Source organism: Podarcis cretensis (assembly GCF_951804945.1).
Source record: "Podarcis cretensis genome assembly, chromosome: 3".
NCBI classification, from domain to species: Eukaryota; Metazoa; Chordata; class Lepidosauria; order Squamata; family Lacertidae; genus Podarcis; species Podarcis cretensis.
The window spans coordinates 86,944,296-86,964,359 of record NC_137172.1 but is presented as its reverse complement, the minus strand read 5'-3'; the positions used below and the strand labels follow the sequence as shown (position 1 = coordinate 86,964,359).

The following is a 20,064-nucleotide window of genomic DNA, read 5'->3' as shown; positions in this document are numbered from 1 at the left end:
CCATTTGTCCAGCATGTGCTTGATTTGTTGCATACGATCTCCTGCCTGATCTCTGCTTGCACTGCGGATAAGATGTACTAAGTTGCATGTGCAATTTTTATTATTATCTATAAACATCATAACAATGGTGCCTCATAATTTCATTTTATATTGTCATACAGAACATTTCCTTTTTAGATTGGAGCTAGGCATAGGGAACAGTAAGTTGTAAAGTTTCTCGGTAATTCTAGAACACACTTCCATTTACAATGTTTTGTATTGTCATGCTGCAGTAAGATGCAAGGACCATGACATAAGTGGAACAGACAGGACCTCAACTTGATTAGCAGCTATAGCAACAGGCAGATAATCTCTGCCACATGTATCTTGATGGCCCCTAAGGATTTGCTTCTACAAGAACTCTGTGTTCTTATTGCAGAAACCAGTAAAATCTGGTCGAGTTCTAGAGATTTTTCCACTTGCAATACAAACATCATATTTCTGTCTAACTCCCTGCCCATTCAAGAAGCAAAGAGCAATGGCAGAGCTAAATCTATGAACCCCAGCACCATTCCACATCTCTTCCAACGTGGAACCTGCATTTGTGTCTTACTGATGTACAGTGACTGGTTACAACCCTAGACACACATACTAGAGAGTGTCCTATTTAATTTAGACATACCTCTGAGTAAAATTTTTTAAGGATTGCACTATGCAAACATTACTAGTGTTCAGCTGAGAGTAATGTATATATTTCACATGAAAATGTGAACTAAGATTACTCTGCAACTTCTAATTTCTAAATGCCCTTTTTTTGCAAGTAAACAAGAGAATCATTCAATAATAAGCAGCCTGCATCTTTGATGTTTTTGTTTAGATGTGAAATCTGAAGCTATAGAGCACCTTTGATCCGCTAACAGTTGACTGATTTTCCAACCCCAGTTCATTAGTGTGCTTTGGGGCTATCAGCTGCAAGAAATTCACCAGTGTATGTCACACTCTTGTGAAATACTCATTTCATTGATAATACTTATTAGATATTTTGTTAATTTTCTTAATGTTTGTTTTTGTCTTGTCCAAATGAGTGTTGTAATACGGAATTTGAAATGTAATGTTTGCTAATAATGTTTGTGGAGTATTAAAGTCTTGTTTTGGGGGGGAAATGCATGTATAACAAAAATAATCTTGCTTGCTGTAAGTCTTAACAAATGGCATGCAAAAAAGCACTTGACAATATTATTCCTAGATTATTAGAAATGCACTGACTTATGCTATGCTACTTTAAGACATAGTTACAACTGTCTAAAGGTTTAAAACTGAAGCTTTGCTATGACATTTGATAAGCTTTTATATTTATTTTACTTTATTTCATTTTTTATAATATAGGATGTAAACAATATATTTTTTACTCATTAGATAACACAAAATGATTATAATCCCTAGTATATTGAAAATGAAGTGAAAATAAAATTATACAGAAAATAGGAATTGTACATGCACCCATTGTCCCTTATTTGAGGGGAATATATATATATATATATATATATATATATATATATACACACACACACACACACACACACACACAGTTCCCTAGCAGAAACATTTTAGAGTGAAGGGCTAGCCACGCCAAAACCTATGAGAGTCACTGCAAAGGGGAGGAAGGCCACAATTCTTCCTCCTCCTGAGATCCCTCCACAAGACTGGAGTATGCACCTGAGGATCTTTGCCTTATTACCCCAATCCAGCAATATGAACCAGGTGGGAGGGTTCATGCACTTGCATGAAATTATCTCTCTTTCCAGAACAGCTTTCCCATTCATTTCAGTGAAGGGAGCTGTTTTACACAGCCATTCCTTTGAAATGAAAGGTGACTCCCCCTCCACACATATAATAGATTCATATAACCATCTGAGTGCACCCTGTTCAGTAGACTGGGACATATATGTACATCTATTCAGCACTGTACAACAATTACAGTGAGTTGGAATGAAGTATGAAGTAAAATAAATTTTCTGCTTTCACAGTCAAAAACTGAGCTTTAAGGAACGGGTACGGATGGCTAGCCCACGTGGACAGAGTATCAAGAACAGGCAAGCTTCAGTTGGTGACAGGAGATCACCAAGTACTGATATTACGGCAGAGGGCAGCCCAACAAAAGTCCAAAAGAGCTGGAGCTTCAATGACCGAACACGCTTCCGACCTTCCCTGCGTTTGAAGAGTTCACAGCCTAAGCCAGTGCCAGATAGTAAGGTTTATTTGTTTTTTTAAAGTACCAAGTGTGTTACTCATTGTAGTTATCATCCATCTTACAACCACAAATTTGATTTTCATCATAGTAAAGCCACACAGACATTTAGGAGGTTCTGTGCTTTGATCCTAATCTTGCTGAAGCCATGCTTCTCCTACTGCTGCTTAATTTAAAGGTACTTTATGTGTCTGTACCTTCACATATACAGGACAGTCCAGAGATTATATGGGCTCTCTCCTATCCAACTGTATCTGGTCATTAACAGGCAGGCTCCAAACCCTATTGTATCCGTGTACAACGGAGGCATTAAATCCTTCTGGTGACAGTCTCTCATACTACCTGGGATATAGTACGCTCTGGCACTCTTCACGGTGTGAGCACCACACTCCATAGTCAACTTTGGTTGGACTTAACTGTTCAGGAGTCCTTTACCTTTTACAAACTGGAAAGGGTGCCACCAAGTCCAGAGGACACCAAAGTAGTTTACAAGCAGAGTCAAGGAAGTTTCTTTCAGAAAATGGAAGTCTTACCCAAATGAGACACATACATACACATGCAGAGAGAGAACTTCGACAAAAGAAATGAAAGTAGACAATAAGGAATGTGGAAAAAAATGTAAAGAGCATATTGCTTTAAAAAAGACCTATTCTGCCTAATTATTATTAATAATAATAAATAATAATAATAATAATAATAATAATAATACAATCAGAACCAGGAAGCCAACTACAGAGCTGGTTGGATAACAAAAGAGTTAAGGTATTTCTTAAAAGAGATTGCAGAAAAGCTGGATGAATTCTGTGTGGCTTTTTGCACTACAGAAGATTCCTAATATTTGAGGAGGGAGATCTGACAAACTGAGCCAAATAGAACGTTCTAGGCCTTTTGGATTAATTCAAAATAAACAAACCTCCTTGGTCTGCTTGACCAACTCATCTGGAAATCGAAAGGTGTCACCCCCCAAAAAAAAAAGTTTTGGCTACTTTTAGTTCTCTTTATTACTGTGAACAGTACCTACATTTAAAGCTACTTTTGTTACGTGCTGGTAGTAGGCCATGTTCTAAAACTATTCAGTTTGAATTTGTGGTTTTTCCTAAAGGAATCTATTTAATCTGTATCCAAACCATTTAATCTTTCCAGCCCGTTATATGAGATATTTAGTATTCAATATATCTTGAAGGGATGGTGCAACTTACTAACCCATCAAAGTGTTCCATCATGAGAAAGTGCACAGACATTTCACGTTATTAATTAAAAAGAACTCTACAAGGATGCATTTGATTTCCATTCCTATTTTTGTAAGCTCACATGAATTCTGCCCTTTCATTGCCTTCAGTGTGATTTTGCAGTCGTCAGGGTTAGAAACTTATTTTTAAAAATGGAAACACTGTTATGGCATCCTCAATTTACTTCTTCCCTTGTCCTTTTATATTATTTATGTCTTTTTAATGACTATTTTCCTTTGTACACAAACACTTTCTTCTCAGTTGAACTGTCTTGCTCTCTGGTCAGCCTCTATTCAGTTCCTTGGTGGTTTACAATGAATAATTTTCATATATAATACACTTTCCTGATAGATCTGCATGGTTTACAAGACATATAGTAAGAATGACAGGTGTCTGTTTAATGAGTGTTGCCTACCTAGGCTTGCCAGCTTTTTTGCTGCTGATGCATCATTGCATCTCCATAACACATAGTGTTTCAGCAGCTGAAGTTTTTGCTTTTCTGAGTTAAAAAGCAAAAAGGGGGTGACAATCCTGTGGCGATCCCAATCACCATCCCTTCCCCATCATAGTCAGATCTGTGAAGTACACAGGACATTGGAATAAGTATGATTGGTACCCTCCGGTGAATCAACCGCAGTGCCTGAGTTCAAAGCATTGTATGAGAAACTACCCAGAGTTAAGGAAGATAAAGCAAAGAAAGCCACAGTATGGTGACTATAGCCTACTGTTTCATGATGGAATCATTAAGTTACAGTTAAAATGTGGTTATCATTTTAACCATGGAACTATTGCTCTTATGGCTTTTAAAACATCTTGCAATTCTGCATAATTATTTGAAACAGAAGCATTTTGTTTTAATCAAATAAAAAAGCTTTATGTGCCAAAGGCTTTCAGAAATTAGTATTTAATTCTCAGATAAATATTAGTAAGAAATCCAATGTGGGGTGCTGAGTATGTGGCTAAAATTTGGCAGCCCTAGTTTACCCTGCTGCAGTTGAGTTATATTCAGAAACATAGTGCCTCTGACCTAAGAGGTAGTATTTAGCCATCATGACTAGTGTCATTAATAGACAGCTTTAAAAGACAAATTCATGAAGGATAAGGCTAACAGTGTGATCCCAAACTCCAATCTGCTGTTCTGGAATAAGCAGGATTTTGATGGAGTGGAAGTGCCACTGCCCAATAATTGTCAATAGGCAAATGTATCTGCCTGTAATAATTCTGAGCCCCCAAATTAATAAAATTGCCTCTGAAAACAGGACTCCCAAAAAACCTATTTGGAATATGCTTCTGTTTTTGGCCTCAAAGAGTTAAGCTGTTGAAATAGGACTTGACTTTGGTCATTCTTTCAGCACATCAGCAGAACTTAGAAGAGAGGATTTTAGACCTTGATCAATGCTTGATTACTGCCAGCATTTGACAGTTCTCACAAAACAAGCAAATGGGATGATAAAAGTGTTTCTATTTTGTTGAGTAGGCAGATATACCTTGGCTGTTGCTCACTCTAAGAACAGCACTCTAAGGAAAAAATGAAAGCTGCATTTATAGTTCCACTCTTGCCAAGGTAAACCACAAAAAATATTGCTGAAACTTACACCATCTTACAGAACTAAAGCCCTAATCAGCCCTGGTGAGAGGTCAGATGGAGTGGAGTTGTCCCTCTGCCCAGCCCTGTCCAGCTACCCCATCCTTTGCCATTTGAGGGGCTCTGCTGTTTTCTCTTGCTCTGGAAGCTAGGGCCCAAACCAATGGATTCAAATTACAAAAAAGGAGATTCCAGCTAAACATCAGGAATAATTTTCTGACAATAAAAGCTGTTTGACAGTGGGACTGTCTTCCTCAGGAGGTGGTGTACTCTCCACTGGAAGTTTTTCAGCAGAAGTTGGATGGTCATCTGTAATGGATGCTTTCATTGAAATTCCTGCATTGTAGGGGGTTGGAAAATATGACCTTCAGGGTCCCTTCCAACTCTACAATTCTATGATTCAAGTAGGCATATGCTATCCAAATGTCCTGGCAGATAATCCAAATAAAACTGACATTTATAAGCAATGCATTCAGGTGTAGCAAGTGCAGTAAGGCCATTGGACCACTGCTATTTGTCCTTCTAGTTTTGAAGGATAAATCTGGCAAACATAAAGGCTCACAAAATACACTTTTTTTTTTTGTCCTGCTGTTAGTCTTTATATCATAGGAGTGGAATTTAAATGGACATCTGCAACTATCAGGGATTTCTCCAATTCTACTTCCAGCTTCCATCTGTATGAGTGACTTCCTATAAAGACACTAGGAAGCCCAATATATCCAAAACATCATTTTTTGCTGAATAAATTAAGTCTAATGAAATGTTCCATATAGAGTCTAACAGAATTTTCAGTTATTTGAGCATATAGCACACTATTCTTTTCTTTTCTTTTCTAAACTTCTGCATGCCTACTTTACAGAATTCCAGTAAGAATTTGTAAACAGTTACAGGTTTGATTTTCTGTAAAGACCAATTATTCCCTCCAGTAAGATTATTTTGAGTTCGACAGCTTTTAGAATATTTGACCTTTTCATACTTTTACTGACCCTTGCATTCTCTATAGGTATGCATATCATTTATGCAGAATTTCTCTTGCAGCTGAAGCCAGTATTGCTACAGATGATGTATATGATGAAAGAGGATGCCAGTGTGATGTCTCAGTAGAAGATCTCACCCCTGCACTTAAAACAGTAATCAGAGCTATCAGGTAGGTGGCAAATACATTAACAAGAGAAAACACATCAAACTTCACAGATGTACCTAGAAGAAATACTATCACAACAAATTGTAGGGACACTGTACTTGGATTGAATCGAAGTCCAGCTGCACTTCAGATTACACAGTCATCTGTTAACTGAGATGGAAGAGGGAAATTTAGGCCACTTCTTTCTACCTTGCCTATTGGGTTTTCAGGGCAGCAGGTACCTGTAACATAACTATACTTAATGTACAGTATATATGAAAAAGAACTTGCACCATACTCAGATTAAATGCTGAAAATTAGAACACATGAAGTCCAAGACAAGTAGGTTACTAGAATAGTGCTTTGAAAAACTGAGTGGTTTGTTTGCTTTGCCTCTTGCAAATAAAATAGTTCTGACAACAGTATGTCAGTGCTCTCTATCTGATGTACCATTCTAATTCAACTAAGAATCTTGAGGCACTTTAATTACTAACGTATTTATTGTGTCATAAGATTATGTAGACTAGAGTCTGCTTTGTCACAGGCATCTCGAGCAAATTTTTTTCCACTCTCAGTTCTATGATCCAAATAGTATGTTATGAAGTGTACAGAGGAAATTTCGGTTTATCTAAATCTAACATTACTTGGAAGTATAGGCTCTGCTGAACATATCCATCAACATGTTGTATTGAAAATGATGCAAATTGCCATCTGTAAGGAATAGTTCAGTTGACCAATACTTATGTCAGAAAAGTGCTTTTTAATCTTTTGAACTGATGACAAATTATGTAGCGTTTTCATAAATTGTATTGGAAAATATGTCAGAATAAAATAGCATTAGAAATAAGCCAGCAGCAAAGTACTTCTTCCCTGATTACTAAGAGAAAAACATATATTTTATAATTGATTTCTACTTCTTGCCTCATTTCATCATAATCAAAACTATCTAGCCTTCCAAAGTTGCTGAAGCTTGACAACTTTTATTAGAATGATGAATTGGAGTTATGAAAGAAAGGTTCTAGTGGAGGAGGTAGACCCTCAGTGAATGTGTTCTAGGATTGGGTTTCAAAACAGAAACAACCAAAAGCAATTAAATGAATAAGCTGCTGGTCTAACTCAAATAAACAGTAACAATTTAATAATTAACGAGAAGCAAAATGAATACACAAAGTTTCCTTTTGCAAAATGAAAATTTAAGCACCTTTTATAACACACAAGAAAATCTTTGGAACAATTTCCATGTGATAGTGAAATATAGTAAATGTACAGTACAGCTGGGGCCATAACTGTGACGGAGGTACACAGAAAACACAGGTCCATTTGAGGAATATAATGAAGTGATTTGGGATGGAGTTATTTCTTGGCATTAGGGAAAACAATCTCGCTTTTACATTCACATAAAGCTGCACAAGTTTCTCTCAGTCTATGGAAAGTGCTTATCCTTCAGTATAGGCATGATATTGGACAGTTGATATCAAGAGTGGAACATCTTCTCCAACCCAAGAACCACATTTTCTTGGGGCCAACCTTCCGACAACTGCATGCCTGTAGTTTGTGGGCTCATGGCCAAAACAGGGTGAGACAGTGGCTATAACTCTTACAGTAGTTTGCAATAGTTGACCACATTACAGTCGTGCAGAAGCCAGGGGTTTCTGCACACACCCACATACCATGCAGCATCCTCTATCTTGGCAAGCAAGAGGCACTGTCCCAGTTCCAGGCAAAGGCAGTTAAAGGTGCGAAGTAGGCCAGTGAGGAGTGTAGCAAGAAAGGGGTTATGGCATTGGGAAGGGTGGAAGTTACGAGAGCCAGATAGAAGGCCATGTTTGACCCACTGCCTGGAGGTTCCCCACTTCTTGTTTATATTTTCATTTATCATAGTACAGTAGAAATAATGGGTTGTAGTGCTAAGGGAAGTGTTACATCAGCACAAGAATTTTTCTCCATCTCCTTCCTCCTTGTGTCCCTTAAATGTGTTCTGAGGTTTTCCCCAACACTTCAGAATATATTTAGAAATAGTGCAGGTCATGTACAAAGCAAAGGGGCAGGGATGAGTTCCATTGCACTAGCACTAATATTTAGTTGAATACTAGCACAAATATTTAGTTGAATACTACCCCATGGAATAGAGCTTCTTAAGCACATTTAATTTCCTAAATAGTTCTCAGTAAAAATATTATCATCCTTAGCCTATCTAGAATTGCTGATTATTTTGTGTGAGCTTATTGATTGGCCACTTTCATGGCCTTGTTTTGATGTATAAAGTGCATATGGATAATTAATCTAGATTGTATTTCTTGTACAGAATCATGAAATTTCATGTTGCCAAAAGGAAATTTAAAGAAACTTTGCGTCCCTATGATGTTAAAGATGTCATAGAACAGTATTCAGCAGGCCACCTGGATATGTTGTGCAGAATTAAAAGTCTTCAATCAAGGTAAGGGATGGAAATCCTTTTACAAATAAGTTCCTTCATATAAACTGCCTTTTATCTTTAGCTTGGCTGAAATAAAAAATCAGATTTAAAAACAACAGTGGACAACTGTCTACAGATATTTGTGCATTAACCACTAAACAGATAGTTGTCACTCTCGACAACTCTGATCAGTGTTCTGACGGGTAGCAAACTAATTCTAGGCAACTACAGTGATACTTTGGGTTAAGTACTTAATTCGTTCCGGAGATCTGTTCTTAACCTGAAACTGTTTTTAACCTGAAGCACCACTTTAGCTAATGGGGCCTCCTGCTGCCGCCGGAGCACGATTTCTGTTCTCATCCTGAAGCAAAGTTCTTAACCCTAGGTACTATTTCTGGGTTAGCGGAGTCTGTAACCTGAAGCGTCTGTAACCCGAGGTACCACTGTACTTCCCTTTTTCCCCCATAGTTAATTGGCCAACTCAAAAGATAAAATTGACAGTCATTTGTTTGAAAGGAGAAATCACTGTGTGCAGTAGAAACGAAAAAGCCCTTCATCATAGCCAGAATCTATACCCATTTTTTTAGAATGCACCTTCATTCCAAAATGAAAATTCTGCTTGTAGGGTCAAAATGAAAGTACTCTTACCTGTTGAAGTGATCTTGCACACTTGTATATTTAACTACCTTGCAGGGTTGACCAGATTCTTGGAAGGGGACAAATTGCCTCTGATAAAAGAAGTCGAGAGAAAAATACTGCAGAGAATGAGACAGCTGATGACCTTAGCATGCTAGGGCGCGTAGTCAAGGTGGAAAAACAGGTAACATGACTCTCAAAGATCACGAGTCCCATTTTATTTCATTGATCACTATTTCAGTAATTTAAAACATGTTTGATATATGGAAGGTAAAACAATTTCCACCCAGTTTCGAATCCTCCATTCCTGGGTAAGGTGATTGAGAGAGCGGTTGCTGAACAGCTTGGTAGGTTTCTGGATGAAACATCAGCTCTGGATCCATTCCAGTCCGGCTTCCGCGCTGGTCATGGGACTGAGACGGCTCTGGTCGCCCTAACAGATGATCTCCGCAGGCAGCTGGATCGAGGCGGGTCGGGGCTGCTGATTCTTCTAGACCTGTCAGCAGCCTTCGACATGGGCGATCACGAAATCCTGGACCACCGCCTTGCCAACGTGGGGATCCAAGGCACAGTCCTTCAATGGCTGCGCTCGTTTCTCTCTGGTCGGGGACAGAGGGTGGCGCTTGGGGGGGAATTGTCATCGCGCCACTCCTTGGTGTGTGGAGTGCCTCAGGGTGCGATTCTCTCCCCAATGCTTTTTAACATCTTTATGCGCCCCCTCGCCCAGCTTGTCCGGAGTTTTGGGCTGGGTTGCCATCAGTATGCCGATGACACCCAACTCTATCTGTTGATGGATGGCCATCCTGACTCGGCCCCAGACACACTGACCAGATGTCTGGAAGCTGTGGCTGGATGGTTACGTGGGAGCCGGTTGAAGTTAAATCCTTCGAAGACAGAGGTCCTCTGGCTGGGACGGGGCGATATGGGATTGAGGGGGAAACTCCCATCTCTTGCGGGGGTGCAATTAGTGCCAGCATCGTCCGTTAAGAGTTTGGGTGTAATCTTCGATACCTCCCTCTCTATGGAGGCGCAGATTACAGCTATAACAAAGGCAGCATTTTTTCATCTCCGCCAAGCTAAGCAGTTGGCTCCTTATCTCTCTCGCCCTGACCTAGCCACTGTGATCCACGCGACGGTCACCTCCAGACTGGATTATTGTAACTCGCTCTACGTGGGGCTACCCTTGAGACTGACCCAGAAACTCCAGCGGGTGCAGAATGCCGCGACGAGACTCCTTATGGGGTCTTCACTGCGAGATCACATTCATCCGGTACTATACCAGCTGCACTGGCTCCCGGTGGAGTACAGGATCAGGTTTAAGGTGCTGGTTTTAACCTTTAAAGCCCTATACGGCCTAGGACCCTCGTACCTACGGGACCGCCTCTCCTGGTATGTCCCACAGAGGAACTTACGGTCTGCAAATAATAACATCTTGAAGATCCCAGGCCACAGAGAGGTTAGGCTGGCCTCAACTAGAGCCAGGGCCTTTTCAGCCACGGCTCCAATCTGGTGGAACGCTCTGTAACAAGAGACTAGGGCCCTGAGGGACTTGACATCTTTCCGCAGGGCCTGCAAGACAGAGCTGTTCCACCAGGCCTTTGGTCAGGGTGCAGCCTGACCCCCCTCCTCTGGCAATCAGCAAAGAATTTTGCTTATTGGTTGCCATCAATTTGATTTTAATTAATTTTTATAATGAAATGTTTTTAGAATCATTGGATTATTTTGATTGTTGTTAGCCGCCCTGAGCCCAGCTTCGGCTGGGGAGGGCGGGATATAAATAAAATTTATTATTATTATTATTATGGTATCTACACCAAAGTCATTTTGTGTGCAAAATTATTCTTCTAAGGTGTCAGTGGCTTTTTGTACTTTTATTCTTCTTTGTTGTGTCAGTGGGACTGTGCCAGTTTTAAGTGAATAGAACTGGCCTAGAAAACTGTAGTCATAGCATAAGTGCTGTACAGAAATATTTCCACAAGTTCCATACATTTGGGTAAAATTTCACTGGAGCTACTTGAATGGATTCATTTTTCACCAAAATTTAACTTGTCTTTCTTTGCAGATATTATGGGTGGCCATCTGTCATGGATGTTTTTAGCTGAGCTTCCTGCATTGCAGGGGGCTGGAGTAGATGACCCTTGGGTCCCTTCCAACTCTAATATTCTATGATTATTTATACATGTATGCTTGGTTTATAATATTTGGTATTCATAGACAATTTTCTTCTTCTACCACCAGGTTCAATCCATAGAGTCAAAATTAGACTCACTGCTAGATATCTACCAACAGGTCTTGAAGAAAGGATCTGTATCTGCACTGACTTTGGCTTCATTTCAAATGCCAACTTTTGAATGTGATCAAACTTCTGATTATCAAAGCCCTGTAGATAGTAAAGATTTGTCTAGCTCTGCCCAGACCAGTGGATGTGTATCCAGATCAGCCAGTGTCAACATGCCATGTGGCCTACAGCTTATACTGACACCAAATGAATTTAACCCTCAAGCTTACTATGCGTTTAGTCCAACTATGCATAGTCAAGCCACACAGGTGCCAAATGATGGACCTGCAACTCTATCAGCTAATAATGCACTAAACCAAATACACCAGACATCTAAGCCAACAACACCTACAACGTTACAGATACCACCTTTTTCATCAGTAAAGCATAACAATAGGCTGGAGCCTATACATGTTATTCCCGTGAGCACACAGGAAAATACTTCTGATGTCACCGCTTGCCTTGTTGCTTCAAATGATAATGGACAAATTGCACAGTCCAGTGTGACAAAGGATCTCTCATGGAGAAAAAGCCTTGATACAGAAGGGGAACCCTTGGTCTCAGTGAAACCAATAGTACAAATGGATATAGGGAAATCGCTATCTGTTCAAAACCTTATACAGTCAACAGCCGAAGAACTGAATGTACAGATTTCTGGTAGTGACACCAGTAGCTCAAGAGGTAGTCAAGAATTATACAGCCGATGGAGGGAATCAAAATTATTTATAACTGATGAAGAATTGGAAGCAGAGAGAGAAAATGAGACTTTCGAAGGCATTTCCCACCCATTAGTGGAAACAACTCTCTCTACAGACTCTCTAAGGACTGGAATGTCAAGATCATCTCAAAGCATTTGCAAGCCAGGGGATGGTGCAGATGCTCTCAGCCTGCCTCATGTCAAACTTAAATAGCATTTTGTGGATTTTGTTCACATGCTGAATAATCCTTTCAGTCATACATATCAGAGCATGGACTATTTTGAAAGCCCTTTTAATGATTTTTTAAAAAATTAAATTAATCAGAAAGAAAGGCAGTTGTATGAGTCCATATCTTTTAGTTGCATGAAAATGCATGTTTAGGAGATGGAAAAATTCAATTTATATCTGCAGTACATTGGTTCTTTCATTTAGTACAGTAGGTATAAATGAGTAATCTACAAAACTAATGCTAGAGGTTTATTAAACAACAGATCTGAACATGTAGAAACCATGTTTCTAAAGTACGCAAGTAAAATTCTCAAGATAATAAAAGCACTTTGCTTTTGGTTAAAATAAATATTTGCCCTGAATTAGACCACTTATGTTTGCAACAAAAACTACTATATGCAGCTGCTAATGAAGGAACACCCATAATAAAATATTAGAAATGGCTGCTAGTTGCAAGCTTCCTTAGTGTCTGTATCTCTTTGGAGATATAAGACTGAGACAAAGTATTTTGCACAGCACTTTTTTTAGGTTAGGACTGACCTTTTTTCCCTTTTGCTATGAAATGTACACAGTTCCAAGTTATCAGGGATGACCTTCAATGTGAATTTTTCTCTTGTCTCAAACTTTCTGAACATATTGATGGTCCTCTTGTGAATCTGAAGAATTTTGGCAGAAATCTCTACAAGGGAGAAAACAGAAGCTTGCTTCAGATGTAATATCTTCTCCTTTTATGATGTAGTCAGTCCTCAAGTTCTGAGGCTGAGTGATAGCACAAGCAAAGATTGGGGAGAATAGAAGAAGTACTGTATGAGGTTGGAAAGATAAAAGAAAAACAGTGGAAAGTAGAACAGGGAGAAAATAGAATAATTATTTTTCAAGAGTTAAGAAAAAAAAATAAAAAGAGTATGCACAAGCACAGGTAAAAAAAATATGTAGATAGAAAGAAGGAATGAAGGGTTAATCATTTGTCCTCCCCACAAAGACTAAGGAAATACAACTCATCTGACAGTGAAGACTACCTGTCAGATCCTCCAAGTATTTGTTCTTGGAAGGTATGCTGGGAAGAAAGAAAGGTTTACAGAACTGCCTGTAGAGGTTTTAACAATGGGAACCTAGAAACGGGTGTGACTTTCGAATAGATGTTTCAGAACAGTCTTTGTCCCCAAACTCTATCCACAGAGGTTTGTGATTCACAGCTTCCAGGAAATTGAAGTTTCTCCCCCCCCCCAAAAAAAATGTATTTTACTTCCCAAATTTTATTAAGACTAATATGAAGCAACAATACTAGTAAATATTTACAATGTCATACCTAAGCTTTGCCACATAAATCTTTTAAAAGCCTATAAGCACATTCCAATCTCACTTCCCATTGGTAACAAATATTTCTATTTATTATATCCCCTCCTCCGAAATATACATTCTGTGTATGCTCATGAGCAGGATGTCCTATACTCAACCTTCTCTAGTGATTCCAAAGGCATTCCACAAACTGAAGGATGCCACTACTAGCTCACTCAGAGCATGTGATCGTTTACAAGCCAGCCCTGCTGAGAATGATGTTATACATAAAAATGTCACAAGAGTCTTAATCATGGTTAAATGCTGCAGATTGTACTGCAAACAATTTGAACTGTTTACTCTACATCTGTTGTAGTTTCTGCCTCCATTGTTCTTTTATACAAAATAAATTTCTTGATGTTTCCTCTTAATCTTATGTGAAAGTACAAACAAATTGTAAATTGTTTATACTGTGTCATTCATATGATACCTGCAGATGATTAATGCTGTTCTGCAGCTTTTGCTTTGTCAAAGCTCATGGTAAATACAAAGAGAAGGCACACTGAAGCACATGGCTGTCTTTCACTTCCCACATAATTTTCTACAGTATACCATTACAATTTGCTGTATAATTTTTGCTGAAAGTTGATGGCTGTAAAATGTTTATGTGAACAAAAACAGATTTTCCAGAATATTTACAAGGAGGCACCTAAGCAAAATATATTTACAAGGAGGCAACTGGAGGTGCCTAAACAAAATTTGTCCTCCCAACAGATCATTTCTGCCCATCTACTTGTCAAAATCAGAGCAAAAAGAGGTGTGTTGATGAGTTGCATCTGTTGCAAACTATGGGGGGAAGGGAGAGGAGCATATAGTTTATGCCTGTCACTCCTTCCTCTGTTATATAAAATATACTTCTGTCAAAACAAGTTCCGAGACAAGAGTTTAAATACTTCCTTATTTAGATATCTGCAATTTATCCAGCCAAAGCTATTTTTCCCTATTAAAAAAAATAGAATACAGACAATAGACCTTTATTTATGTATTGAATGTTTAATAGTGCCTTTTTGTGCTTTATGTGAAATCTAGCTTAACAAAGGAGCTAGAGCAAAGCCACAAGGCAAGCTACACGTGTACAAATAATTAGACCTGCTTCCCATTTTAAACAGATGAACATGCAATATCATTCCATCACGTCTATGGAGACAACAGCATCTAAATGGAGCTCCATTTCAGCTATGGGTTAGAGAGGGTTGCTACTACAAGACAACTATGGTTGTCTTGGCTTAGATGATTCACCTACCAGAAATTGCTATTTTTGCCTTAATCAGAGGACATGCTTGAGTCCTCCTTGTTTTAATTATGCACATAATTTGAAAGTTGGCTACTTTCAAAATACATACAAATCAGGAATACCTTTGCAAAGTTACAGCTAACAATTCGTATTCTCACTCCATCCCCAGCACACACACACACACCCCTTTGCACTGGCAGGATTTACAAATGCTATTCTAAATGTACATGGTCTTTTTTCTACTGTTACACTGATTACACTGGTACATTTTAAAAAACAATTATGTGAAGGTTTTGATTTTTAATATGAATGTTCAAGTGTGGATTTCATATATCATCAATGGGAGTTCCTACATGCACAACATAGCATGTGGGTCATCTTTCCTCCTGCTGAAATAATTACCAAATTTTCATGTTGAATACTACTGAACTCACCACAATGATAATGAAGTGTAGGAGCAGGGACAGAATGAACTTCTCCATTGTTATTCATTGAAGAGCTGTCAATCTCCCTGTGTATTAGAGCATATGAAAGCTGTAAAAATAACAAAACAGGAGGGAATAATTTGATCCTTCCGAATGATTTGAGGATTACAATGTAAACGATTAATTTTATTTTGATAGGCATGTTACATGTTCCAAGTTGAAGAAAGAACTGAACATAATAATAATTCTGATGATAGTATCTAAAATATATATTTTCTTCTTGCTCATATGATATAGTTTTATTTAAATAAAGATAACAGTGTTCAAACTTAGAATTCAGTATATCACACTAACCACAGTAAATGTGTATGAGATATTCATACCTAAGCAGACTGCTGTCATTAAATACAATGGCACTTGCTTCTGTCCATCTGACCAGACAAATCAATCCAAAACACTTTATAAAACTGTACTGCCCATGAGTTTATATATGTAGTTCTGAACTATTCAAAAATTCTGTTAGCTTACCTCAACAAGTGTTGTCAAGGTTAAGAAAATGCAGGTTTGAGCTCCAAGTTTTCCTAAGCATCTGTTTAAAGTGTGAATGACATTGTTCCAATTATTTCCTGAGGAAAATAATACTTCCCTAAATTAATCCAGATGTCATGTTGACTCTAAAAATTAATGCACAAATAGTAACAGAAAGCAGATAAAGAAAAGCGTTATGCTAAAGCACAGTAAAATTTAGCAAAAAGAAAAATGAAATATATAAGCAAAAGCAAGCTGAAGCATGGTGTATAAGTGCTGTATTCAATGGGAATTATTTCTATTAAGGGCCAAATTACATCACACAAAGGTGTATATGATAGCCTGCTGCCCTTGTTCTCTACAAGATGTACTGGAATGTATAATTGAGCAGAAAAATGAATGTTATGTGGGGAGGCAGTGCTTAACTCTTTCTGCCTGGTATTTCGACTTTCTCAATAATTCCCTCATGAGGTGGCTAATGTGTATGTAATGTGTAGTTTGGCCCTAAAGTTACAAGCTTTTATACACTTACATTGGAATAAGCCCTGTTGAACTCATTCGCCAAAGCATGCCTAAACATGAATGTGTGGACATCTTGATACAGTAAAGACCGTAACAATTTTGCTTCCCCCATCCCACAATTGTCCTGCTGTTGTGCTACCCAGAGCAAAGCCATGTTGACTTGGCATTATGCCAAAACCCAGGCTCATGGTTTGTATCACCCCGTGCAGACCATGAGCTGTAGCTAAGGTTTGTTCTTGGCTTATCTTCTGTGGTTTGTAAGAGACAAACCAACATGCTGTAATGCTAAGCCAAACTATGGCTTAGTTCTGAGCAGCAGCAGAAGGACCGAGGAGTGAAATAACTGATTTTTACTGTGAATACCTACAAACTCACTCTTTCATGCCTGGCCATGGTTTGGCTTAGTTTTATGTGTGAACTGGGCCAGTGGGGACTTACTTGCTTCTGAATGCATAAGATTGCAATGCATAAGATTTTGTTGTGAATGTGCTTAGAATCACAGCCTTAGTCCATCCTAAGTATATGAACATTTCACACACAAGAATGTTTTGTTTTTGTTTTTAGAATTGGGGCCTTAATAAATAACCATAAGAAGACCAATTTTGACCTGGTGTGATTCTGTTAACTTCATTGGCATTATTTGCAGAATAATTAGATTTGCCTTTCTGAGCTTCAGCTCCCTTCTTTACCACAAAATTGTTTTAATATTGTTCAAATTGACTGCAACATCAAAAATTGCTATGTCTATTTAAATTGTTTCCTAGGTTTTCATAAAATTTCCAGTAATTCAAACAGATATGGAATACTTCCACAAACAAAACCTTTGGCCATTGGGTGTGTTATGAGAAACTAAAACTGGCTAAAATATGAGGGGAAAGTGCTTAAAGGTTGGTTGTATGACAGTAATGGAAAAATATAAGGGACATTTCCACTGATGCTAAAATGGCTTAAGCCATTATATTAGAATACAATGTTAATTGTAATTTCATGATAAACTGAATCCATATTGTTGTTAATAAAACAGGTTAAAATAACTATAATGTATATGCTTTTTTCTTTAACTTAAATAAATGCTAGTGGAACACGTCACATAAGTTCGTTATGTCTGAGTCTTCAACCTCTGGTTAGCCACGATGCAGTCAAAGCTAAGGAATCAGCATAGCAGGTATTGTATGCCATTTGATTCTCCGTTTTTCAGTACTGGGGTGTTCTCCTTGGCCTTAGAAGCCTCCTATTACATTGCTTCCTTTTATATTCCTCCTATTCCATGTTCTATCCCCTCTCTCCTGACATCGTCTCAGTATTGCCTCCTAATTCCCTGAGGTCCTGTGAACTCAATAGATTCCCAAGTCATTCTGTGCTGCTCAGCAACCTCATTGCACTATGCACATTGAATGTGAATATTTTAGTCATCAGATGCGCCTAAAGATCTCCACAGGTGCTAGGGTTAAACCACCAGATGTATACTCCCACACAGTAACAGATTACCTACCCATATTAGAAATGCTAACATATTACTGTCTTTATGCACCTGTTTCAACTAAACAATATTGCTTACAAATGCACTTTCAACTAAACTCTGTCATAGTGTTTGTCATCCACAGTAGCAGGCGGTGCTTGATGGGATACGTCTGAACTCTGTGTTGCTTTTCTCACCCCACAATTAGTACTTTCTGAACCCAAGGTCCATTGCAGGCATGAGTGCAAGCATTTGTTTACCTGCCTGTGGCCTTTTTTCCATTTTTGAGTTACAAGTTTTACAATCTGCCAGACTTAAACAAAACTGGGATAAAGTGCGTGTGCACACGTGCCCCACCTGCTGTAGCCCATCCTCTCCAAGTTCTGGAAACCTGAGGTCTATTATGGGCATGCATGCAGATATTGGTTTACATTTGTGCCTGACCAATTTTTAAAAATTTTTTCTGAGATACAAGTTTTCCAACATACCAGACTTGCACAAAACAGGTTAATTTAAAAACAAAAATGATTTTTCGCCATTCTCAGCCTCAGCACTGAGAAGTACCTCACTAACAACAGTAGACGGTGATAGACAGCGCACCCAGCAAAATATTGTCACACTTTTTTTTTTAAAAGGCCACCAGTGCACTAAGGCACTTAGGTCCACAGTTATGTGACTTCCTCGTCTTCTAATTCCTCATAATAAATTAAATGGGGAGAATTATGGGCTGCCACTTGGGTCCCATCAGTGAAGAGACTAGGGGCCTCCAAACAACTCTCAGCACCTTTAAACTATAGGTCCCAAGATTCTTTGGGGGAAGCTATGTTTCAAGTGGTATGATACAACTTTTAATTGTAGGAGTGCAAATATCCAGAGATGTAGTGATCAGGTGGGATTGCTATGAGGAATTATAGCAAGTATAGACTAAACCATCTGTGTCAGCAATGAAAGCATTGCGTTGACTGGGTTTAAACTATTTTTATATGATTCTTGATCAATCAACACCCCTGCATCCCTGTTCCATTCCTCTCTTCCCCACATGTCACGTATGCAGCAGTTGCTTTGCCAGGCAGGCATCCTGTGCCATAAAGATAGTGGGCAGGTTCTTTGATGTAGTTTCTTATATGTAATCTTAGATGTTAATCTTGGAGCCAGGAAACAGATTTCACATTAAGGTGATAATGGTCACTGTCCTCCTGGCCATCCTTCTTATCATGTGTACTGATTTTTTATGACCTCCGGGGTTGCTGTATTCGCTCCTTTGTAGTATTCATTCATTTACCCCAAAAGTATGCATGGATAACTAGTGTTTATAGTTTAACTTTGTCCCCACTTGAGGTCTGTTTGAATGCTCAGAAGAAATCTGATTGGTTCTTATGAACACTCTGTAAAAAGCTTTTTGTGAATAAAAACGGCTTGGGCCAGGGGCTGCGGCAGATCGGACAAGCACAGAGAGACACAATTATACGCACCCTTCCCAGAGTCTTGCTGGTTCAAGCCTCTCTGTGTACTCTTATTAATCAGAGTTCAATCCTTCCTTTACTTTGCGAACGCAACATTAATGTACAGGGCAGATGGAGCCTTGGATGAGGACGCCCTACGGACAACGCAAAAGCACATGGAATACATGAAATAAACTGTCCCGTGTATGCAGCACAATTCCCAGCTAAATAGTGATACAATCATAAACCCCCCAAGAGGAGAGACACCAGGATTAGGTAATACTTAAGACTTTTGAAACACACTTACTCGAGATTTACTTTCCACCCAACATGATCCCGTTGGCGGGATTTTTGCCCAGCACCCACGCAGCACCACAGTATTTACCCTGTAGAGAAATAAATTACCTCAGCAGTGTGCGCAAAACTCGCGCGTGACGAAAAAGCCGGACCACTCCCTCTTCGAGGCACGTAAGAAGAGGTTTCTCCAACAACTCCCCTCCTCCTGGACCATTTGGCAAGCTGAGGGGAACTGTCCTCTCAGCGACATTTTGGAGGGAACCGGGCTCCGCTACCCATTACAAGCCTCCGCCTTAAGCGACACCCCTCCCTCTCGCACGCGAGCCACGAGGGCGCCTGCCCGCGCCGGCCAATCACACGCGAGGAACTTAGAAGCGCTCCAGCCAATCCGAGCGGCCG

General features: G+C 39.1%; 1 protein-coding gene and 2 long non-coding RNA genes across 10 annotated transcripts in view; 1 reads left to right on the top strand and 2 right to left on the bottom strand.

The window, feature by feature from the left end:
* The window catches only part of KCNQ5 (potassium voltage-gated channel subfamily Q member 5), a 265,424-nt gene extending 252,901 nt beyond the window's left edge, over window positions 1–12,523 (top strand). For all 4 annotated transcript variants that reach the window (XM_079970427.1, XM_079970424.1, XM_079970425.1 and 1 more), the window contains 5 exons: window positions 2,007–2,227; window positions 6,080–6,188; window positions 8,470–8,601; window positions 9,274–9,400; window positions 11,455–12,523. In XM_079970427.1, coding sequence (XP_079826553.1) covers window positions 2,007–2,227; window positions 6,080–6,188; window positions 8,470–8,601; window positions 9,274–9,400; window positions 11,455–12,405 — 1,540 coding nt within the window. In that variant the 3' untranslated portion in view covers window positions 12,406–12,523. The remainder of the gene's footprint in view (window positions 1–2,006; window positions 2,228–6,079; window positions 6,189–8,469; window positions 8,602–9,273; window positions 9,401–11,454) is intronic.
* LOC307212947 overlaps window positions 1–19,954 on the bottom strand; it is a 34,561-nt gene extending 14,607 nt beyond the window's left edge. The window contains exons 1-2 of one of the 5 annotated variants that reach the window (XR_013837272.1): window positions 9,229–9,329; window positions 6,242–6,406 (exon numbers count right to left, since the gene is read on the bottom strand). This is a non-coding gene — a long non-coding RNA (uncharacterized lncRNA). Of the gene's footprint in view, window positions 1–6,241; window positions 6,407–9,228; window positions 9,330–19,793 lie in introns of those variants that run through there. The other 4 variants (XR_013837273.1, XR_013837274.1, XR_013837271.1 and 1 more) reach the window with 4 other exon arrangements.
* On the bottom strand, window positions 12,962–17,495 carry LOC307212944. The gene is made up of 3 exons (XR_013837268.1): window positions 15,946–17,495; window positions 15,427–15,526; window positions 12,962–13,099 (listed from the first exon to the last, which is right to left on the bottom strand). It is a non-coding gene; the product is annotated as an uncharacterized lncRNA (long non-coding RNA).
* Window positions 19,955–20,064: the final 110 nt, after the last annotated feature.